The following is a 25438-nucleotide window of genomic DNA, read 5'->3' as shown; positions in this document are numbered from 1 at the left end:
GTTGGATGATGCATGCCTTTGCTTAAATATATCTTCAACAAACCTCAACATGTCATGAGAAAAGTGGACAAGTACAAAACTATTTGCTTTTTTTATGTCTAATGATTCAAAACATTCCCATAACACTGATGTCCTGTAATGATGTCTGGTTCGGTTTCCTGTAATTGATGTGAACCTTCCTGCAAATGTCAGATGAATCAGTTAGACCAGATTTACAATAAAACTAATTATTGCACAATTAACATTTAAGGAGCCAGGAAGATATTTTGTTTCTAATTCAAGTTGCACTTGTGTGTGTCATTTTAACCACCAATATATACTTTCATACTAGAACATATTTATGGCCTTGAGCAGTATTGCCTTAAGAATCCTCAAGCAGTTGGCATATTTGGAAAAGTTAATTTTGTCCCAACTGCAAAAATCTTGCAACTACTGCCTTCTATTAAGAGAAATCCCCCACTAGAGTCAATGAGGCACAGAAAAGAGATCTTGTAGTGTTGTGGAAAGCCTGCTGGCTCCGCAGGTGTTCCATGTGTAGTTTCAGAGAGTCCCCCCCCTCACAAGGGGAAAAGAGAGTCAAGTAACATGATCCCTCTGGCTTTTCCATTTTACAAAAGTTGCTCAGTTGAAAACAAGCAATTCAGTTTCACCTGCACTCCAGTGAATTGGCAGTACAGTAAAATCAGTCAGTATTTCCTTAGGACTGGATGCTCCAAACTACAATACATCCCCTCAGGCTCATTATCCACTTGCAATTCTATTAATAATTCTTTACAGTATAATACCAAAGTAATGTGTCCCCCTGACAAAGCAAATTGCTTTCAGAGATTACTATTCTATTTCTGGCACTTCAAGTCAGGTCCAAAATTGCTGCAGTAAGCTTCTAGCCCCAAAGTCAATATCACTTTTGTGTGTCCCCCCGAGAAAAAAAAATTAAAAATCGGTGACTTTTTGCTGTTGAAACAAGTAAATACAGCAGAACCTTGATTTTACAAATACCCATCTTACGAACAATCAGTTATACGAACCACTTTTCCCCATGAACGTTTTAAAAAAAAAAAATAAAAAAAAATCAGGAAAGAAGTGTCAAAGAACAAATCAATATCCCTTCATGTTCTGATGCTGTCAATGAAATGGAAATCAGTTTGTAGCGCATCATATTGCCACTTGTGCATCATACCCATTAATTTTGAGATGTTCAATTTCACGAACTTTTCATTCCCAATTAGTTTGTAAGAGAGGTTAACAGCAAAAAAGCCTCTGTTTAAGTCTGAGTGTGACTGTCTGACACCAGAAGTACGGAAAGTGAAATAAAAGAAGCGTGACACTAACTGAAATCCAGAGACAGTATGCTGCTTCATGGTCTATTAAAGCAGTTAATATAATCAGCACTTGATGTTTGTATCTGCTTTTGGCCAAGTGTCCCTATAGTTACTCCACATCATGGAGTGTATGCGCCTGTGTATTCCAGATTGGAGATATCCTCAGTAGTGTCTGGGGGGCCCGTCCCTGCACCTGAGAACAAGGATGTCTGGGATATGAGGGTATATAGAGAATGGGCAGACCTGCCACCAGTCCAATTCTTTTTCAACCACAAAAGTTCAGTGAAAGATTTCAAGGCAGAAAGGCAGGCAGGAAGTGGGGCATCCATAGGGACACACATCTCAAAGGACTCCAGTTACTGTACAAGGTGCATATGGACAGTCTTTTGGTTGAGATTGTCTGTCCTTTCATACATTCTGCAAATGAGATGAAAAGCCTGGGTGAAGCCCTAAAGACTCCAAGCTCCTCAACCCTCCTGGCAGAGTTGATGGTTATGAGGAATGAGGTCTTAAGGGACATATGAAGGAGGGAACAGTGCCTCATTGGTTCAAATGGGGGATTTCCTCAGCACACTGAGGTCTAAGTTTAGGTCCCATGGCAGAACTAGTTAGTTAACATGTGGGAAGAGGTTGAACAAGCCTTTGATAAAACTCAGCAATAATCCCATGGTTTTTAAATTGAACAGGTAATTGAGAATGTGCATTAGACTAGAGGAGGCACAGATCGGGGGACCGTTCCAAGTCTGGAAGTGTCTCCATTTATGCAGGTAAGTTTTCTTTTGTCAAGGGTTTTCTGCTATGAAGCAATACTGTCTGTACCTCTCCGGAGCAGTCTTGCTCTATACCAGGGAGCCATATAGCAGCTACAACTTGAGGTGAAGCACTGAAGTTTGGATGGTGATGGATCCTGACTCCTGAGGAGATTTGCTGTCAGGAGAAGATGGAGAGTGGGGTCACAGAGACATGCGAACCTGCCCTGGGAACCATACCTGGCCAGGATGGTGTTTCAATTTCTTCAGAATCTTGAGCAGGAAGGGAGTTGGGTGGGAATAAGAGTACAGCAGTAGGCAGGCCAAGGAATGACCAGAGCATCTCCCATCAAGCTGTGATCATGCCCTCCTCCTGAGTAGAAGCCTCTGTACTCCACATTGGATGATGTCACAAAGAGATCAATCTGTATATGACCCCAGGGAAGTCATCTCTTGGAATACCTCATTATTCAGCTCACACTCATGGTTGATGCTGAAAAGCCTGCCAAGAAAGTCCGCCACTGTGTTCTATAGTCCTGGTAGATAAACTGCTGAGATCTGTATGCAGTGTGATATGGACTACTTCCATAGTTTTATGGATTCAGTGCAAAAGGACCGGGATCTTGCTCCTCCATGAAGACTGATATGTTGCTGCTCTGTTGTCCAGCAGTATTCTGATTGGGTGGTCCCTTATGATGGGTTGGAAGTGCTGACAAGTGGTTCATTACAATACACCAGTATGGAAGATTACCTCCTGAAGGATCTATTTGCCCTGACTTGAAAGGTTTTGGAAGTGTGTGTCCTGGCATATCAGGGAGGTGTCTGTAGCAAGTACCCTTGTGGGAGGAGACTCCAAGAACGGAACTCCCACGCACACCTTTTGTGGCTCCTTCTACCAGTTTAGAGAACCAATGACCCCCGGAAGTACAAAAACTCCTTGGATAGGCCTTGTCTGTTGGAGGGGTAGAAGGTTCTCAGCCAGGCCCGAGGACACCCAGAGTGTAGTGTTGCTAAGGGTGTCACAAACAGAGGCTGTCATATGGCCCAGAAGTTGCAGGTGTGCCCTTTTTCTGGTTTGTGGGTTCTGTTGTATTGTTGAGATGAGGTTGGACATAGTGGCAAATGTGTCTTGGGACAAGTATGCTCTGGTGGTGGTGGAGTCCTCCTCAGTGACTGATAAAATCTACCCTTTCAGGACCCAATTGTCAAGGTAGGGAAAAACTGTACTCTCATCTGGCAAAAATGGGCTGTAACAGCTGAGAGGATTTTGATAAGACACTTGGCATGGCGGAGAGGCTGAGGTTAGGATGCAATACTGGTAATGGTCTCTGCCTACCACAAAACGTAAGAAATGCCTGTATCCCTCAAGATTTCAGTGACCAAGACATGAAGGTAGATGGGGTACTGTTTTTATGAGATCTGCTCTTGAAGGAGAAGATCTTACACTTGGCTGGTATATGGATGTCTCCGAAATAGAGGCACTGAGAATGTCAATCATCAACCAGGATAGGGTCCCAGAAAGAAAGACAGCACTTAAAGACTGGGGATTCTGGCATACCCCAGAAACATCAATTACTGTTAACTAAGGTCACTGTAACTGCATGTTACCATGTACAAGATAAGCTCAGGACAGGGTTAGGGAATTTTAAAGTTTCTGAATGAGAAAAAGATGGGCCAAGAGCCAATACTAACTTCACTTTGAGAGCATACTTTCCCTGCATATTAAAAATAGCAGGAGTGTCAACTTTAAGGGTACATAGTTATCTCTCCTCTGGATGGCTACTCTAATAACTAAATCCAAACTGGGAAGAAAGATCAGAAGAAATTTAAGCTGTACATCAATTTATTATCTTAAAAGGCTAGCCATCTGACTGCCAGTAACACCTACAAAAAATGTGAATACAACTATTTGGGATGTATTTTCAACAAGATCCATCTATAGACTTTGCACAGAAATTAAGTAGCAAAATCCTTAAAACAAAGAGAAAAAAAGAAAAAAGAAACCATTGATAGTCCAGTTAGGAGTTGACAATACAATGTATTTTCACTTACAAGATGGCAATCTCTCCAAAGTATAAGAGAATGTTACTTGTATTTTTTAGGAAGTGATGCAAGATTAGAAGTTGAATACCAATGTTTCAATAGAAGCCATCCTGCTTTATTACAGGTATTTTTTAATCACTAAAAAGGACGCTCAATTTAAAAAAATTGAAAATTGCCAACTATTACAAATAACATTTAAAATGGTGACATTGGGAAGATTAGAGAAAAGTTTGATTTTGTTAAGTTTACTTTGCACACTGTTATTTTTCCTTTTTGTTTGTATGTTTTTCACAGAGCAATGGGGAGAAGGGAAAAAAAACCACCCAAAAAACACACACTAAAAAACCTGTAATCTAGTTAAAAAGCAAAAGATGTCCTTGCTACTATGTCTACTAATTAAAAAGTAATAGTAACCTAAGACAATTCAAAGATAGAAGTACTCATTTAATGTAAGATAATTACAGATGAATGGAGGAGGTCGAATTTTCAAAAGTGCATAAATAAGGTGCCTAACTTGTATTATGAGTACTTCTTTAAAAATCCCGCCCAGGGCCTCAAACTCTTAAAATTAACCAAGGTCCTTTAGACATATGTAACCTGTATTATTAATAAAAGGTATCTCACCAGCTACTTCCACAATATCACCAGGGACAATGTCTCTTGCTTTAATCCTTTGTACACTTTTTCTGTCTTGTCGATATACTTTGCCCATTTCAGGTTCATATTCTTTAAGAGCTTCAATAGCATTTTCAGCATTTCTTTCCTGAAAGAGGAAAAATAAGATGTGAGGTTTTAAAAGCTAGAGGTACTGCCAATTCTGACAACTAGAATAGTTACCTAGTTTTCCACATGTAGCATTACATGAATACTATTTACTCAGTTATTGTGTTCATTCACATAGAAGATACTTATTAGACCCACCCCATTATGTGGTTGCAACTTCAAAGTGAAGTTGCTGTCTGGAAAGCACAACAATAGAATTCAGATATTAGTGAGCCCTTAAAGATCTAGAAGCCATTGCCTTGAAATTTGCAGTTACATCTCCAGAACATCCATTATGTTTTGGTAGCTGGAGATCATGCAAACTATATATTAAGAGATCATACGGTTATGTTTTCATGCAAAGCAACACTCCAGCAAAAACATCTATTAAAACTAAATGATTCTACCCTAGTTCAGCTGTGCTTTGTTAAATAGAACACCTCCTTTCAGACTCAAATATACATCCATCCCACATCAGTCTGGTGTTTTCACTAGTTATTGATAGAAATTAAGATAGTGAAAAAAAATCCAATCATTAAACTTCCTCCAGTACTGTTCTTGTATCCCTCTTTTAGGTCTTTGTGCCACATTTGAACCATGTCCGATTAAGAGGCATGGACATATCTACTTATAACAACTCCTTTGTTATCTAGCTTGGAAATAACTATTGTCTAAAAGCTCTTTTCCTTGCACTTGTAAAGTAAGGACACTACATGACATTTCACACCCATTACTTGCCAACAAAAGTACCTACAACTTCCCAGATATAGTGCCAAAGCTGGAGCTCCAGAAAAGAAGGCAATGCACTTAAGAGTACGAACAGAAATTGTAACTATTTTTAGCATTGATACACAAAAAAAACCAAACAAACCTAAATCTTCTTTCCATAATTAAGCTATGAATGAGTTACAGAAGATTGGACCTTAAAAATGATAAGGACCTTAAACTTTATTCTCTTCTTAAAGCATCTATGGGTATGTCTACAATGCAGCTGGGAGGTGCAATTCCCAGCTTCAATAGATACACACCTCCTAGATTTGACCAATCTAGTGTACTAAAAAGAGCAGTGAGGTAGCAGTAGCACAAGCACAGATTGACGAGTAACATCTTAAACATAGTACTGTCAAGGTTTAGATGACAGAACCAGTAAAACACCAGCAGCCTATCTCCCCGAGCTCTACTGCTGTTACCACCAGTGGAAGTACTATGATGAAAAGTTAAGAAAAATATTAATACAGACATCTTAAGTCTGCCCTGTTGAGTATAGAAATTCTAAGAGGATGCTTTTTGGGAATACAAAACTTACACCAACTTTTCCAGACTTACACCAGCTGCCAAAGGTTCTCTCGTCTAGTACATGTCAGAACTGTATAAAGGCAGATAATTATCTTTGGAAATTTAAACCATGAGCCATTAGAGCCTAATTTGTCAGCAGGTAACACACAAGTCATTGCTCATGGCCAGGTCTGGTGAATGTTGTGAAATAATTGGCCGGGGAGAGAGATAGGGATGCCATAGATACTAGCAGCTACAAGCTACCTTAGTTGTAAGAAAGCTGGGGAGTATGGCCTAAACCCATGGCATTTCCCCTCTCTACTGGATGAAGAGCAGAATTTAAGCTCTTGATTACGAGCATAGGTTACTCTGCATATACAGATAGGTAACAGGAATCTTCATTTTTGTTAGGACTGAGGTCTACTAAGTTTCAGTGACTATTAAATTTGAGGGGCAAAGAAACAAGAATCATCAAATCAAATACAGAAGCTATCTGATAGGAGATCATGATTACCACTATACGTTTCCCACCTCCCCTCCTGCTGGTAGTAGCTCACCTTAACTGATCACTCTCATGATAGTGTGTATAGTAACACCCATTGTTTCAGAGTGTGTGTGTGTGTGTGTGTGTGTGTGTGTGTGTTCTTACTGTATTGTCCACTGCATGCATCCGATGAAGAGGGTTTTAGCCCATGAAAGCTTATGCTCAAATAAATTTGTTAGTCTCTAAGGTGCCATGAGTACTCCTGTTCTTTTTGCGGATACAGACTAACAGGGCTGCTACTCTGAAACCTGTCAGTCTTCAGAGTTAGCAGCTCAATAAATAAATTCCATCTTAGAGAACAAAATACATGGGTCAGCAGACATAAATAAATGCCACATCAGAAAACAAGCCTCCCCACCCCCATCTAATATTTGAAATTGCCAAAAAGAAATTTTACTTCACTGTCTAAAGTCAGCCCTTCAAAAGTTTAAATCCATTTCTCCAAGCTGGTTTTCTCTGAAATAACCAGAATACTTTTTTTTTTAAATAAAGTCAGTCAACAATTGCATCTCCATCACCCACAAAACAAAAAAAAGTTTCATGAGAGTTAAGACAGAGCTCCTGCCCAGATTCTCCATTAGTATTATCTAAAAACTTTAAAGGGCTGAAAGAGAAAATGTTTAAAAAAAAAAATCGATTAAAGACAGATTAAATGTTTAAGTTAAAGTTTCTTCCAACAAAGAACATAGTGACTACATCCTTACCCAGTACACCCAGGATAGCCTCAAATTTATTCTCTTATATTTCTATTTTGTGTTGAATTACAATGTTCAAGTATTGGATAATGAATTAAAGCTATTTAGTTATTTTTATTCTGCTCTTTTAAAAACCTCAATTGTTTTTCTGACTGCACAAGTTCATTTACTTCTGGAACTTTTCGCCCTATTACCAAGTAACAAAGTTTTGATGTAGGAATTATTGCATTAGGATAGGCTAGTTTTTATTATATGTGCATATAAGTGAGTATATTGTAGATTTTTAAACTGTATGAAATTGATGGTTTTGAATAGATAATCACCTAGAATCAGATACAGGCACTGAAAAGTGTAAACATTTTTCATCTTTTTAATTATATTATATAGCATAATCCCTCCATCTTCCAGAGAAAAAGATATCCACCACCAACTAAAGTTTTCTCTGCATTTGAGGAGAATACTTGTGGGGGAGACAGACATGGAGAAGGAGGAAGCCAGACTTCAGATGACACGCCCATATATGAAGTTTCTTCCTACACTGATTTTATCGTGGTCTCAAACAGATCCAATGATTTCTGGTTTTGGACTTTTAGCACCTAGAAATCAGACGCGCACTGGAAAAAGAAATCCTGAAGTTAAACTGCAAATTTTATTCCTCTAGAGTAAATATTCATATCAATAATACAGCATCAAAATCCACCTACCCACAGCAGTGATTTTGCAAAGGGGAAAATATCAAATTTCCAAGTGATATAATGTACACAAAGTTGTTCTATTTTTTAAATTAAGTTACTGAAAGGCCACAGAATTACCCCTATAAATGGCATCTAGCAGAAGCAACAACTACTTTTATGGAGGATAGCAGTCTTCTCTTGCTCCCCACTTGTGACCTTAAGGACAAAAAAAGGCAAGGCAATAAATGTCCCTCTAATCCTTACCCCACCTAAAGAACAAGTGAGGATTTTTAGCTTCCCTATAAATTGCCAACAAAAAGTGGAAGCCAAGGTTTGAGATTTTCAAAACTATCTAAGAGATCTGGAGACTCAGTTACCATTAAAATTAGGAGAATTGGATGCCTAATTTCAATTAGGCACCTTTGAACGTTTCAGCCCTAAAACATAACAGCCCCCTCACATCAAAATTCAATGATATCACTCTGAAAATCTGCTCACTTTCAAAAAGTTCTCCTCTTCAACTCTCCTTTCTAGTTTACTAGGGACAGGGGGCAGTTTAAAGTGGCCTTCTCTTGAGCTTACTGGATAGTACCATGGCTGGTCAGAAGATACCACTACCTACCCACCTCTTACAATAGCATGTATGTTGATTATTCTGTTACTTGCCTTTCCATGGATGGAGATGAAGATTCTAGTATTTAATGACCACACTGAGAGGAGAGATATGGAGATTCTGCACTGGAGAACAACATTAGCCTCACTGGGATTTACCCCAAGACAAAAGCAGCTGCTGTGATGAAGCAGGCTGGAGGAAGCAACTTCCATAGCCCTCCCCTCCAGGCAAGACCTTCCTAGATTCTCACTCCTCAGCATACAAGAGTACCTGCAGGACACCGCTCTTTCCATCCTGACCACTGCCTTATTCACAGGGACTATTTCCTTAGCAGGTATGGGAGGTTGGGGGACTGCCACCTTCTTCCAGTGATGCTGCTGCTGCAAGGAGCTACTGAAGTCAAGAGCAGGGATTGAAGGGGAGGAGGAAGGTGCCACAATGACTGTCATCATGAGGTACCCTACACTTTTTTTAATTATTATTAATTATTATTATTATTATTATTATTAAAGTGGGAGGTGTGTAAGTGTAAAGATACCAACTGCCAAGAACAAGAACTCAGAGGCTCTGATGAGACATCATATTTTAGTGCGAAAAATATTTTGAAGACAATTTCTTCACATGAAAGAGCGTTTGATTTTATTTTAGAAAGTTTAGATTAGGCAGATGCAGAATTTGTAATATTTACTCTGCCACACAGAAGTTAATACATTCACAGTTCTGCTCTAACTGACTAGAAACATACTCTAACTTGGTAACAAAGTAGTCCTATGCACTGGTTCTCATTAAGGACTCCTGTAGAAAACAAGAGAAGTTTTTTTTTGCATTGAGTGAATTAAAAAGAGTCACCTGTAAAATCTTAACTGTTTTTTTTTTTGGCAGGGGGGGAGGTTATTTTTGGTAGGGATTACAGGAAAGTAATTTCATAGAGAAAACAGCTCAGAAGGGTTTTTGTGGGGTTGGTTTTGGTTTTTTTTGGTTAGGAGGTTGTGGTGACAGAGTCAGGCTGATAATGGGCAGGATCTTACAAACTTAACTTTTAAGACTTAGTTTTTCAAAGCATGCAGTGGATTTACCCACACATTCCATTAATTTCAATGAACATATCTACTGAACTATGTATGTAAAAATACTGGATATTCACAAGAGTCTTGTTTGTTTAAAAAAAGAGCACAGAAAAGTTTGAATATAGCAGCAATGACAAAACACTTAGAGTTTACTGGCTGTTTCAAGTAAATGCCATCATGGAGAGCTATTTTAAATCTATTATATGAATGTAAGAATTTAATTTTTCTTGGACAATTCTCCTAATGTACAAGTTATTCACAAATCTAATTCAAAAGGCATTATGTAGGTGCACTGACTTCAGTGCAAGCCTCTTGGGGGTTTAATAGCTTTAAACAAATCATCACACAAGCGCAACCATTTAAATATATCTACACGGTTCAAAGAATGCCTTTGATTCTTTCAGTATGGAAATCAGTAGGTTTCTGATCTACAGCCTTCAGCTTAGTGCCCATTATACACTTTGGATTTTTTTCTTTGAATTGATTTTGTCATACTTGCTTTTCAGGCGAGTAGTTAATAGCAGAGTCCTTGCGGCAATGTATACTAAAAGGAAAAAGCTGGTCTATTAGGGATTCTTCGATAAACAAGTGTATTCTACACATTAGCTTTTTCTCTTTCTAAGTTAGACTTGTGCATGCATTCTAGAGTGGGGTAAAACCCAAAGCATAAATATGGTTACCTTGCTAACCTGCAGTAAACTTTATTCCCCCATCTTCACTAGATTTAGTGTGTGGAGGTGGGGGTGGGGTGGGGGGTGTTAAACCAACATGAAGTATTAATTTATTCCAATTCAACACCAGAGGAAGAGCTTTTATATTCCTGGTAATTTTTTTAGGAAAAGAACTCTTAGGACTGTAACTTCTTTGTGGCAGAATTTTGGTCTACCTCTATGTACAGTGCCTATACAAACTTAACTGGATACTACTTTAATAAATAAGTTAAAGATCCTAGATTTTGACAAACTTGAAGAAAGCTTCCAAAAGAACAAGTACTACGTCACTATTTAACATCACTTCAGCTTTGAGGGTGAAAGGAAAAGGTGTAAGGAACTGCTCTGCTTCCCGCTGCCAGTGACTGCAGGGAGGCTGGGGAAGGGCGCTCCCTGTACTCACCTGTGGCGGGAAGCTGAGCGCCGCAGTCCCAGCCCGCTCCACTTTCCTTGCCCCAGCCATGTTGCTGGGGGGGTGGGAGGGAGGAGAGGAGGTGGAGGTCCCACACTCACCGGCAGCGGTGGAAGTGGAGCAGCCCCCAGTCCCAGTTCGCTCCATTCCACCAGCTCCCAGCCGCGCCTCTCCGCTTCCCGCCACAGGCGAGTACCGGGGACGTCCTTTCCCCAACTTCCCTGAACTCACCGGCAGCGAGAAGTGGAGTGCTGCGGCTGGGAGCTGATGCGCTGATCCGCCAGAGCACTGCTTTACCGTGTTGTATGCGAACCCGTGTTATATTGGGTCGTGTTATTTTGGGGTACAGGTGTATTTAGAAAGCTCACTGAATGAGAAACATAAAAGCTTAAATTTTAGTATTAATAGTATGCAGATAGCAAATATCCATACAATAAGATTCCAGGATTGGCAGTCTAGAATATAAAAGAGTCAGTGTGAAGTGATGGAAACTGTTACAATCATGACTGAAAGACCTTTGTTCAGAATATCAACAGGCTGAATCACTGAGTTTTGCAGTCTGTTAGAGCCCAACTTTTAAGTTCTCAGCCATTTTGACTTCATGAATTATAACTGCGTGATGTGCAGCTCCAGTAAGCATGGCATAGATATATGCCTAAGAGTCCTAGACCATTGTATATCTGAGGTAACCACCAATCCCCAACTTTGCACTACATCTTATTTGCATGCAACAATTTCATTGGTTGTATGAAAAACCGCATAGATAGTAGTTTACCTAGTCCAACTCCCAAACCTATCCAACTGCCTGGCCTTTAAGCTACGATATTAGTAATAATTGGAGATATACCAATCTCCTAGAACTGGAAGGGACCTTGAAAGGTCATCAAGTCCAGCCCCCTGCCTTCACTAGCAGGACCAATTTTTGCCCCAGATCCCTAAGTGGCCCCCTCAAGGATTGAACTCACAACCCTGGGTTTAGCAGGCCAATGCTCAAACCACTGAGCTATCCCTCCCCCATATTATAGAGGCACCCTGGTGGTAACTCCATAATTAGGTTAAGGTTAAGTTAGGTTAGGTTAAGTTCTAAAACAGTGGTGGGCAACCTGCAGGCCATCAGGGTAATCCGCTGTCAGGTTGCGAGACAGTGTTTACATTGACTGTCCGCGGGTACGGCTGCCCGCAGATCCCAGTGACCACGGTTCACCATTCCTGGCCAATGGGAGCTGCGGGAAGCAGCGCAGGCAGCAGGGACGTGCTGGATGTTGCTTCCCGCAACTCCCATTGGCTAATAACAGTGGAATAGAGTAATTAATAAATGTTCAAGAACACCATAAATTATTTAAACTTAATAGCAATGTTCATGAATGGTTTCTACTATGAACAACCTCTTTCCTAAAGTGCTGAAAGATACATAAAGCAAGTCTACGGCCAAACACATCCATAAGGTATTCCGTGTTGTGTGTTTTAGTCTATCCACGTGTTTAACATTTCTGTAGCTTCCATTTTAGCTTTGGATCAACACTTCATGTCAGAATTCACATGCTGATTTTGGTTCTGAGTAATTTAATGTTAATGTATACAGTACTTTTGGTATATGCCTATACTACTTATAAAATCTGTACTGTACAAACATCATCTATTTCTACGAATCAAGAGCCTAAAGAGTTTCTGAGGTTTGGTATTATAAAAATATGTTTGCTTACCTGCCACACACCCACAATTGCATTAGCTACTAATATAAGTAAGATTACAAAAGGTTCTACAAATGCTGTGATTGTTTCTTCACCTTCTTCAAACCAGGCCAAAACCTGCAAGAGAAATCACAGTTAATCTAAGTAATACAACAGATACACCAATATTACACAAAACACGGAGTTACAGAATTTTTACAGAAACATCTATACGGTTATCACTAGGGCTGTCGATTAACTCGTGATTAACACAAAAAAATTAAATTCAATTTAAAAAAAATAATTCCAATTGCTGTTTTAATTGCATTGCTAAACAATGAACAATTGAAATTTATTAAATATTTTCAGATGTTTTTCTACATTTTCAAATACATTGATTTAAATTACAACACAGAATACAAAGTATACAGTGCACATTTTATATTATTTTTATTCCAAATATTTACTCTGTAAAAGTGATAAAAGAAATGTATGAAGTGAATTGAAAAATACTAAGTACTGTAGTGCGATCTCTATCGTGAAAGTGCAACTTACAAATGCAGATTTTTCTGGTTACATAACTGCAGTCAAAAACAAAATGTAAAACTTTAGAGCGTACAAGTCCACTCAGTCCTACATTTTGTTCAGCCAATCGCTAAGACAAACGTTTGTTTACATTTACGGGAGATAATGTTGCCCACTTCTTACTTACGATGCCACCTGAAAGTGAGAAAAGGCATTCATGTGGCACTTTTGTAGCAGGCATTTCAAGGTATTCACATATTTTAAAAAATTACTGCAACTTTCTATTTATAATCTGATTGGACATTTTTCCTGACTGGTCACTGGTTTGTATTCTGGCACAGAACCATGCCATCAAATGGCAATATCAACAAATGATATTGACAAAGCGGGGGGACTATCAGTTTGTGGTGGGGATTTTCTACGAATACTTATTCTACAAAGGGAAATGCCTCTCTTCCCCATTTAAAAAAAAGGGACTGCACAAAAGGTGAAGATGAATTTCAATAAAAACTCAAACTATAATACGGGAGAGAGTTGGAAAAAGCAACATGCCTGCCAATGTTCCAATTTTTTACATCTATGTGCAGAATGAATTTGTTACGTGCACCAATATGGAGGGGATGTGTGGCGGGGGTGGGGCTGAGGGGTTTGGTGAGTGGGAGGGGGATGGGGAAGAGAGTTGGGGTGTGTGGGGGCGAGGGCTCCGGCTGTGGGTGCGGGCTCTGGGGTGGAGCTAGGGATGAGGGCTTTGGGGTACAGGCTGCCCCAGGGCTACAGCGGAGGGAGTTGATTTAGCTCCCCCCCCCCTCAGTCTTCTCCCCACCCACAGCAGCTCCAGGGCTGGGACCAGGGGGGAGGCCCTTGATAGCCTGCTGCACAGCTGTGTAGCTTAGAGGGAACTTAGATGCCTGCCTATAGTGCGCCTCTTAAGCTTTCCAGTCAGGGTACCCAACAGTCACATTAAAATGGCAGATCACGAAAGCAAAAAACTCCTAATTAAAAAGCGTGGTGGGGGTGGGAGCTAAATCAACTTGGGAGGTTTATGTAAAGATCTAACTATGTGGCTTTTTCCTCAGTTCAGCTTTAATACATTCCCAAGCAGGAGGACAAGGCACCTAATGATTCTATACTTGTAAGGCTTCAAATTAAGTTTGGGGATTCTTTAGACTTTTGTTATTTACCAGTCTCAAGCACTTCAGGTACATATGGAAAAGGTCTATTCATTGAATAAGTTCAGGCAAAATTCTACAATAACTGAGGAGACAGAATCTAATTCTTTAGTCAACATGTTGAGCAACAGGAAGCCTGTTAAGTGACAATAAATGGGAACAATATGTAGAAATAATTAGTGCCGGTAGTCAGGCAACACAATGAGTCACTGACCAACTCAGAAGCACCTTACCAAGTAGGCCAAAAAGCAAGCAGTTACTAAAGACACCATCATTCCGCTAGCATGTTGCACTAGAACTACTGCTCAATTGTGAAACACTCCAGGATGTTAAAACGGATGAAGGATCAACAGCACGAGAGCCTTGAACAGAAATAATCTAAACCACCAAGCAAGACCAATATGAGAGCAGATTTTATTAGGATAGAGGAAATGTCCAATATTGTGACTGGCAAGGCAGCATTGTGTTAGGCTCAGATTAGAGAGTGTATAGTCTAGTGGAAAGAGCATAGGCCTTCCTAGCTTCTAGTCTTCAGTTCTAGCCCAGCCTCTTTCACTGACTCATTGGCTGCATCTACAACCTGTAATTCACTGTTGCTGCAGCTCCACCAGTGGTAGCAATGGTGTAGGCTGCAGTTTGGATGGAACTCTAGTGTTTTTAACCACAGTGTTGTTCAAGCTCTTTCTACAGACAGCCTCCACTACTGTTACAACTAGTGGAACTGCAACAGTGGTTAGTTACATCTTATTATCCTCATGTATATGGCCCTGGTAAAGCCACTTAGCATCTGTGTCAGTCTCCACCATATGCACGATGGAAAAATACATCTCAGAGGTCCTATGAGGAATAGTTAATCCTGCTTTGAAGATATAAAGCACTGACAATGCAAGCGTTTTCCAACATTCATATCAGCATATTTTAGATAAGCCACATGGAGATCTGGCTGTCTCAGGAAGAACCAAAATAATGTTGTGAGGGAAACGTCTAGGTTTATGATTATGGTATCAGTACACCTGTGCTCAATAGTATCAAATATCTAAGACAGTGGTTCTCAAATTTATTTGATTGGTCTCCCCCTTTTGTGTCTGTAGTAGTTTACACAGCCCCACCACACAAGTACATATATTGATTAAAAAAACAAACAAAAAACACACCATGCAACTCTCATTGACTATTAACAATAGTAAGGCATTGATTCAAACAAAGTCAACGATCCATTGTAATAAGAGCAAAAGCAAAGCTGAAATTGTGGCCGATGCTTACAATTAAATGTGTACACCATGTCGTAGCAAACAGATTAACGTACAGATGGCAGTGACTTTGTATAATGCTGTGCAAGCTTAACAGAAATCCATCAAAATGCAAAGGGCAACCTAGAGTCATATCCACAACACCTTCAGAGAACCTGATATGTCTGGAGGAAGGCCTACCCCAACCTCTGCTCTAAGAGACCAGCCGAAATTCAGACAGAGATCATAAGAGAGCAAGTGTGACAGCTTGTTTCAAGTCTTAACCACAGGTGTACTGATACTATAAATCAAGCCGACAGCCAGATCAAATCCTTCGGATGTTTTAGAAGCCCAAAACAACTGCAGTTCCCAAAACACAGACCTTTCAAGAACATTTGACAAGGGTAAAATTTAAGTGATCCTATTAATTCTAACTACAATTAGCAAAAGACTTTTGTTAGCAAGGAATAATTGCTGGGGTCTAAAAATGAGAGAATTTTCCTATGTCAAGATGCTCTAGTGACTGTATCCATAAAAAGTTAAAACAGGAGTCATTCAGTTGCAAGTGTCTGATCTTCTTTTGTCACAATAGGTTATGGGAGAGTGTCAAAGTAACTTTATGTACATGTGATGAAACAACTGTATAGTAGCCTAGATTTAATACGCACTAGCAAGTGATCAGGGATGAAAAGATTAATAACGTATTAGTTTTTTAAACATTACCAACATCTTTTTTGCTTTACTAAAAGAGAGGAACAACAGAAACCAAAGTCTGGCAAATAACAGAATCTATCATTATTTATTACTTGTTTTATTTTATTGCCTAAGGGTCCTAGTTACGAACCAGGACATCTTTGTGCTAGGCACTGTACAAATGCCTTGCTATAGTGGCAAACAGTTCCATCAGCAAAGCTCAGGATCTTACAATATACTAAACAAGCAAGCAAACAAACAAATGACAGAAGGGTCCAGTGATATAATGACCCTTACTGCTAAAAATCTGGTAATCAAATCATTGTAACATGCATAACAATAAACATGATTAAGATCAACCACCATGGCATTGTTTTGAGACAATACTTTTGATAAAATTAAATTTAAAAAAATTCTGTATACCTAAGAGGCTAAAAAGCAAAGAAAAGCAAAACGTGCTTTTGCATTTTTTTTGTTTAAGTGGAAAGGAAGTCCTAAGGGAAATATCTAATACACAAACTGCCCTGACACCTGAAAGGTGAGAACAAATCTAGAGGGCAACTTTGATTCAACGTTTCATTTGATTGCTCAAGCCATATTTAATTGGTTTGAACTGCAGAAGTCTCTTAAGCAAAGTTTAACAAGGATGGGGCCATGGGACTTTTTAAAGTAGAAATATACACAGACTAAAAATTACACATGCCATGATGAGCAAAGAGTGCTTGTGGCTCAGGGTGACTAAGAGAAGCAGAGGATGCTCCAGTAAGCCAGCCAGCACTAAACTGAATGGTCATGAAAACAGAAAAACCAGAATTAAATTAATAATGCTGTGCAAGTATTTATACTCCTAAAAAAGCCTCGCTGTTTCAATAATTTTTATACCAGAGCACATAGACTAGTCATTTGAGACAATCATATTAGGAAAGATGGAAGGAACAGTATTCTGAAGACAACAAAAATAGAATATAGTATACAAAGAGTGGAAGTTCTGGGATGAAATCCATTGCTCAGGAGATTATACCTATTGATCCATTAGACAAACTGGATTCTGTTATCAGTGGCCAAGAGGCAAGTTTTTTACTTGAGAATGGCAGCTTAGAGGCAAAATATTAAAATCAAATGTTATCCTACCAATTAATTGATTTGACCTTTTAAGTGGGTTCCTTTTACCTGTGCAATGTTCCTGAAATAAAAAGCTTGTTCTCTCAGGCCATTTAGATTTTTAACATTTACTACAGTTTGGACAAACCAACAGTGCCTGATTAGAGAAATACAAAAAGGATAATGGTAGAGTACAGTTTAGACTCTTAAAAATGCATATTTTGATTCAAATGTGTATTTTACTGATAGGACATGTTTAATTTAAAATCAAACAAATAAAATATCCCTTTTTAATAGTCTCAACAAGAAATTATTCTATGCACAAAGGAATTACCAACCAGAGATTAAGATTCTTTCATTTCTCCCAAATTTAGTTCCATCACTCATGAGATGGAAACTCTCCTTGCTAATTGTTACTGAAAAATAAAACTCAGTGATGATTATAAAAGGGAAATTGAAAAGTTTTACTGAGTTAACAGACTGCAACTACCTCTAATATGTGCTGCCTCATGTTTCTGAATATACAATTGCTTTGCTATATACTTAATGGTAGCAGAAACAAAAACAGAAGCATCTGGCAATTTAAGTTCTTACCTAGCTATAGCACCCTGCTACAAGGGAACATTTTAAAAAGCTACATAAATTACTTAAATCTCTGTGATCTTTCCCCATCAGATGATATCTTAGGTGACACTGCGTAATCTGAATTTTGCTGACAGCATGCCAATGTAATATAACAACACTATCCCTATCTTATGCAACATGTACTCATTACTATTCCAGATCTAACTGTTAGCTTGTTCTCAGGATGTCTTAGGACAACCCTGAAGTCCTTGCACAGAAAATTCTTATTTACTTCAATGGTGCAGTTTTGCATGCTTGAAGACTGAAAGATCAGTCTATACATGGGCCTGATTGGTATGTATAAGGAACATCTTTATTGGGCTACATTCACAACAATAAACAATTTTAATCTAACCTTGTACCTAGCAAGTTTCCAGAGCACCCACCTGTAATTCTGATTTGGTATAAAGGGGCTAGTAGTAGTATTAGTAAATAAGGCTGGTTTCATGATCCTCTAATTTAGGCAACCAGTTATAAATACTTTCCCTAGACTACACTGTGTCTGATATGAAAAACTATCACAATTCATTAGGAAAACATTAAGGTTGAATGGTGAAGTACAAAACTCAGGAAGTGCTAAAGTTGGGGTTGTGTAGATTACATTAACTCTGCTCTCTTGTATGTATACATGCATTATAACACGCCAAGAGATCTACTATTTATCAAACATTTTTCTACAATATTAGATACACATTTAGCACACTGAAAAGCACTGCGTACTTATCTGTGTATGTCAGTCTATTAGAGTCATTTAGATGACATTACACAGTAAACCAGTCTTGTACAAAATATTATAGATTAAATACACAAGAAAATAACTTGGCTGTAAATTCTTGCTAACTAGCTCATCCTCTGAATTGCAACCATGACAGAACTAACTAAAGCACTGGTGCTACCCACGTGGATCCCTGTGAAGTCCTACAGATTCTGATAAAACATTCTGGGAAGGGTCCATGCCTAAAGATTCCTTTATAGGATCAGGTGTATAAATTAAAATTTTCTTCTCTACAAGACATGTATTTTAAGTCATTAGAGATATACTGGAGGAATATGGACAATGAAAATGATCTACGAATACAAGAATGAAATGTTACAAAAGTATGTGCATCTAAGGCTGCAGAACAGCAATTCTCTGGCTTTGAGATCTAGCATACCACATATACAACTCAATAAGTACTTGGCATACTATCTTAGTAATTTAAATCAGTTCAGATATAATGGGTTATGATGTCAGTACTATACAGCAGCCTGTGTACTACCTGACTGTAGCCTACATACTACCAGTCAATGTACAAACTACAATTTGAGAACCACTAATGTTACTGTATGGTATTTAAGAAAAGGTATGTAATGCACCTGCCTAAAGATGCAGAGGCAAGGTGTCATGTGCAAGCTTAACTTTCAATTCCTTACTTGAGTGCTTACACATGCAACCTTAACATAAAGAGTTTTAAAATGAAATGTATGCATGCACATATATAATGCACACTCCAAAGAACTACCAGGCAAGGTCCACCAGGTAACTTTAGGAGTTGTGCAGTTTTTAACCTTACAAGATGAGCAGTGAATGAACAAAGGCCTCTCTGGAGCGCTGCCATCATTAAGGTTTACACTGCACAAATAATTTAGCTATGCACACGTGTCCTGCCAGGCCTCCTTGAAGGCATAGTGTGATTTTCAAAGACAACTCCCAACCCAAAACCCATTTTCACCAGAACACTCAAACGCACTTCACAATCAGGACTATTTCCATGCCCAATTCCAACACTCAATCTCTAAGGTGATTCAGCACTAATGCAATTCAAACAAGAATCTTCAGATTTAAAACTAAACAACAAACACACACAACAACTGTCTTTGCAAAGTATATTCTCCTCTTCTCCCACACATTTACTCAAAGGCATTAGAAGTATTTTGTTACAAAAACTTTCTGAACATTTAATTTTTGGACAAAGACCAGGTCCATAAAATTTCAGCTGAGGTGAAAGTTTCAGAAAGTTACAAACTGAAAACAAGGATTAGAACAGCAGATATTATGCAACCTTCACTTTACTTATTGCTACTGCTATACAAGGCCTTATGTTATCCAAGCATTATAGTCGTAACAGTCTCCCAGATCAACAAGATTACAGAAAATATTTTAGGGTCACTGAGAACACACAATCAAAGTTTGTGCAATTTGGTTCTGATCTTACTCCTGCTGAAGTCCATTAGCTTCAAAAGAAACCCCATAGTGCTGCCAAGACTCAACTATACATAACCAGCGCTTCGGATTTTCAGTTTTAACTGAAAGACGCTGCTAAAGCATCCCCAACACAAGAAACAAATTTGTGTTTACCCAATAAACATTGGAAAAACACCAGAAATGGTTCCTTGTATCTAAGGGCTTGCTTACATGGAGCAGAAATGCAGACTACGAAGGTGTGATTTCTAAAGCACATGAATGTGTTGCATATTAATTGGTTCATGTAGACTTTCCTTGTGCGCATTAGAAGTTCCTAAGTGCGTTTTAAAGTAGTGGTGTTTGATACAGTATTATGTTAAGGAGCAATATGGAAAAAAATCACAAACAGATTACTCATCCCAGTACTGTATATGCAAAGAGAAAGCCTCCCAAAAATCCAATTTTTGGAGATATGTATAGCTCAAAAATTGCTAAGAACCCCCCACCCAAAATTATATTACATCCCAAAAATCAAAGCCCTTCACATTAACTTAAGACCAAAGCAACCCTGATGCACCTCATTTTAAAAACTAAAAATCAGTTAATATGCTCTGTGTGCACTCCTTGTAACCTAAAAAACATCTGGTGATTTTCACATATTATTGTGGAGTGGTTGTCGTATTATTACAAAGCCTCATTAACTTTTCAAGACTTCGCCCATCCAGTTATCAATGATTACACATTATAAATTGTGCTAAATCATCCTCATGATACAGCAATCCAATGCTAAAGGTTCATTTCACCTCAACTGTATACACAATTTAGCTTTCCCCGTAACATTTAAATTTCCCTGGGTGGCAGTTATGGGCCACAAGCTTCACAGTTGCTATATACTTGAAAATGAGTGCTTTCAGAACTAATACTGGAGTTTAAATTATGTCGATCACCTTGAATATTTTATAGAAACAAATGTATTTCTAAATTTGTACGAGCTTAGCACAGTTGCGTGAAAGCTACCAGAACTCAATGAAAGTCTAATATAGCCTTTATAAAGAGTAAATGTCAAGCCACAAGTGAAAAAAAACAGAAGAAATTACAAGTTATCTTTGATCCTAATACAAAACCCAAAAGCAAACAAAAACAAGAGTGAACTGCTCATAGAGTAACTCCAAAAAAAATTATTAGCAGCATTTCTATTTTAGCTATTGATTTTCAGGCCAGGGGCTTAACATGTTTTCCAATAAGGAGGATAAGTATTATCCCCGTTTTTAAGGCTGAGGAAACTTGAGGCATAGAAAACTGAAGTGACTTGCCCAAGGTCCGAGCAGGTCAGTGGTAGAACTGAGGAGAGAACCCAGATATCCCAGTATTTTACCCTGTATTACACTGACTGCCTAATTTAGCAGAATAATTTCAGCAAACTGGAAAATGGAGGCTAGTCTAATTGTTTAATAAGTTCAGTAAGCATACTAGCAAAGTACATTTGGCCATGTACATTATTTGACCTGTGTCAGTTTAGCACACTGTTGAACATGGAGTGAGCTCACTAGATAATTTCTTATTTGCTGAATTTGATCTTTACCTTCACCCATTTGGTTGGAAATGAAGTGGCATGTAAATTTCTAGAAGTAGTAACTCATGCACTACAAAATTCCACCCTTTATTACTATCATTCTTTCCTCCTCTACCCTCATGAAGGATGCAACTTTCAGACCTTTTACAAAACTCTATCCCCCGTTGAAAAACTAGATGTTAACCAATTTCTCAAAATTGCTACTGCCAGCCATGTTTTCTCCATGGAAATATCAAAGTGACTAGAATGTGTCTGTCTCCATAGGCAAGCTCAATGCCAATTCTTGGCCAGCTGGCAATTATATACACACATACCAAAACTGAGGCCCTCTTCTTTGAAACTGTGTGTCAGTTTTGTGATAGCAGAAGCAGTCACTGGCCCAGAATCAACAACGCAGTACACTGCATTAGGCACAACAGGGGATAACCATCCTCTTTTATTTTAAATAGTCTTTAAGACTGATCATTTACTTCAGTCTATATTCATGATTAGCTGAACTTTGGCAGAGGGATAGAACACTAGAAATCAGCACAAAATCCACTTTTTTATTCTTTTAGCTTATAAAAGACTAACACCTGTTTTTCTGGTCACAGAGTTATACTACAATTCCTTAGATGGAAGTAAAAGTCTATTTAGTAGACTTCACTAACAATCTCTAAAGTTTTGCGCCTTTTTTTTTTTTAAATAAATAGAAACCAATCCTTCTGTTCTCCAACTTGTCAAAAAAAAAAAAACATATGCAGACCCATCACCTTCCTCCTGTACTTAGCCTTCAATTCATTTCTCCAGTTCCTTAGCAACCATATACCCCATACATACTGCATAAAGAAACTATCCAATTAAACATACATTAAAAACAAAACAAAACCCGGGGTCATTTAGTGTTTATTGTCCTTTCAATCCTGTATGCAAGACGAGGGGTCCACTTTACAAAAAGACTATCCAAAGGTCAGTTACCAAATTTGGTCAACAATGGTGCCATCATTGTCGTCATCATTCTTGTCACTGTCAAAAGCAACAACTGTCACCTTGCTATTATCAGGGAGGGAAGGCAACTGAAATATTCCCCATGCAAATTCTATTTACAGTTTGCATTCTATCCAAAAACCTCTTCCAATGATCATCCATTTAGCTTGATAAAGGATTTACTCAAAAGCAAAAAGAACGACCCATTAAACTCGTAATTGAGGTTGGTTTTAAAAACCAACAACAAAAAGAAGAAGGGTTGGGAAATCCCATCTCAAGTAGGTATACAAAAAATATGATGGATTATATGTATGCTTTTCACAGGTCTGTGTATGTCTAGTTTAATTGTATTCAAGAAAGAAGAGAATTATATACATGAAGTGAATACGGAAAATTAATGTATAAAACACGCAAAAGTTAACCTTAGCAAGATAACCAATTTAAGACTCAGCATGCAATTTATTTTTCCACATCATAAAAAGAACTAGTGTACGCAAGAAAATAACATAAGGAATAACCCTGTCCCTCAATCAATACACACACACGCCTCATTTGTTCAATGGGTGAAAAGTCTGAAAAAACAAACATTTTATACTTACAAAAGATATACAAGCTGCCAACAACAAAATTCTAACTAATAAGTCTTCAAATTGTTCAATCACAAGCTCAAGTAAGGATTTTCCTGCAAGATATAAAAGGCAGACATATTGCATCTTAAATATACACAGAAAGATGCAAAATATGGATAAGAAACATTAGAAGATTGTACAGGCTTGCTTACCTTCTTCAGCTGGTAATTCTGCAGGAAACATAGGTTTTCCCAAGGAGCATGTCAAAGAGAAAAGACTGTTAGATAACTACAGTAGCCACTATAAAGCATCCATCATTAAAGATTATTTCAGAGCTAGCTAAAATGCTACAAAACTAAATTTTACCCAATTTTATGTATATATGAAATTCAGATTTTAAGGCAATGCTGAGTAATGTAATTCAAGTGCCTCCCTCCATCAAGAAGAACTGGAATGGGCCTCGCTAATTCCGCAATTTATGTCAAATACATTTTAGCAGCAATCTAGTAAGGTTACAATTCAGCCAAGTCATCACTCATGCCTGCTATGTTACTTCTGGTGCTGCTGCATACAAAGGATCACAGGCTTCAAACGTTTTTCAAGCTTCAGCAGAACACTGATTTCACTCCACATTCACTTTACCAAAATATAAGACGTATATCCAAATACTTCACAATCTCATCTTTCTATTTAGGAATTGTTGTCTCCCCACCTGCTATTATTTCTCTCTGTAAGCCTGTTCTGCAATACAATTGGCACAAAAGAAAGCTCTAAAAAGAAAGCTCTGCCGCGCTGTTTCTGAACAATTTTTTAAAACAAAACAAAAAAAACCACCTTTTATCAAAAGTCAAAGAACGACGTTTGGGTGGGACGGTTGGGAATAACGAAGAAAATGAAGGTCAAGTAAATAATAAAAAGGGCACATTAAAAAAAGCATGTGCTTTATTTAATGATCGAAGCTTATTTCCCACCAAGGTGAAAGGAAACGGAGGTGGCACCCTCCATGCTGAAGCAGCCCTGAGCGCTTAGGGTATAAAAGAAACCCACGAGGTGGAGTTCAAGTCAGCCATCTTCTCTCTCCCTCGCTCCTATTCCGGGTCCTGAGTCAGATGCCGGCTTTGCACACATAGGTTAGGCCTTGCACCAGGGCCCTAAGGAGGATGAGAGGGAGAGAGAGGATCCCAGCACGCAGCAGCAGCAGCATCCCCCCGGCAGCGGCTGGCGTGGGGGTTGCTTCACCTACCGTTGGCGCCCCATCTCTCCTTGAGCTTCTTGACTTGCTCCAGGCTGAGCCCAGTGCTCTCGTTCACGCCGAAATAAGCCAAAACTTCCTCCACCGTCTTGGTGTGAGCGTTCTCCATGGCCGGGCCGGCAAATGGTGTCTCTCCTCCGCTTCCTTCTTCTCAGCAGCAGCAGGAACAGCCGCAGCAAACCCTCCACTCAGCCCGCTCGGTGCCTCTCTCTCTCCCCCTATGGGTCCCCAACCGCCCCCGGGTGATTATCAGCATAGACCTAGACAACCACAGGGATCCGAGGAGCGCGCCTCTCCGGTCACAGCGCCTGCACCCCGCTTCGCTCCGTACCGGCGGGGGACTCGCCCCCACCCCCTCCCACCCCGCACGCCCCCGAGGGAACACACCCGCCCCCTTCCTCGCCCTGCGCTAGGCTGCACCCCCTTCTCCGGCAGCCGTTTGGGGGCCACGAGACAAAGCCGCCCCCCTTCTCTCAGGCGTCAGGCCAAATGCCGAGAGGTACTGCGGGGGGTGCTAGGGTAACAACCGCCCCCACCGGCACTGTGGGGCGCGCGGGGAAGGACTTGAGCTGTCCCCTTTTCTCCTCAGACGGAGAGTAATTGTCCCTTTCGCCGCTACGAGGGGTAATAAGGTAATTTATCACCCCCGCTCTCCTCTGAGGGGTCTGAAATGCCCTGTCTCCTCTAGGGGGCGTAGCTGCCCTGGGGGTCGTTAACTGCCCCCTCGTCCCTCTAGGGGAGGGTGTGGATCGCCCGGCGGGGTGGGATCCGCTCCCGGCGCTCTCCAGCGGGCGGTGTAGCCTAGGCCGCTGTCTCCGGCTAGCCGGTGCTCTGCTTTTCTCCTACTCCGTTCCCTCCCCAGCGCGAGCTGAGCCAGCGGCGGCTGCTCTAATAGAATTTATCGGAGCCAGCTCGCCGCTGCCCCTCTCGCGGCCGCAGCATGTGGACGCCGCTCATTGGCCGGGAGCAGGGAGCGGGGAGGAGGGAGCAGCCCCGCCCGCACGAACCCGGATCCGAAACGCCACAAGCAAAGGGGC

The 25438-nt window shown here is 39.7% G+C and overlaps 1 protein-coding gene across 3 annotated transcripts in view; it reads right to left on the bottom strand.

Moving 5' to 3' along the window:
- Nucleotides 1-24759, bottom strand: part of ATP2A2 (ATPase sarcoplasmic/endoplasmic reticulum Ca2+ transporting 2) — a 74375-nt gene extending 49616 nt beyond the window's left edge. For 2 of the 3 annotated variants that reach the window (XM_044989545.1, XR_006573838.1), the window contains exons 1-5: nt 24393-24759; nt 23362-23379; nt 23180-23262; nt 12570-12674; nt 4739-4877 (exon numbers count right to left, since the gene is read on the bottom strand). In XM_044989545.1, the coding sequence (XP_044845480.1) occupies nt 4739-4877; nt 12570-12674; nt 23180-23262; nt 23362-23379; nt 24393-24510 (463 nt within the window). In that variant the 5' untranslated portion in view covers nt 24511-24759. Of the gene's footprint in view, nt 1-2311; nt 2447-4738; nt 4878-12569; nt 12675-23179; nt 23263-23361; nt 23380-24392 lie in introns of those variants that run through there. The other variant, XM_044989546.1, reaches the window with a different exon arrangement.
- Between the last annotated feature and the right edge of the window lie 679 nt (nt 24760-25438).

This window comes from Mauremys mutica, chromosome 16 (genome assembly GCF_020497125.1).
Source record: "Mauremys mutica isolate MM-2020 ecotype Southern chromosome 16, ASM2049712v1, whole genome shotgun sequence".
Taxonomy (NCBI): domain Eukaryota; kingdom Metazoa; phylum Chordata; order Testudines; family Geoemydidae; genus Mauremys; species Mauremys mutica.
Note: the sequence above shows the minus strand (reverse complement) of the source record. Positions and strands in the feature narration are given on the sequence as shown.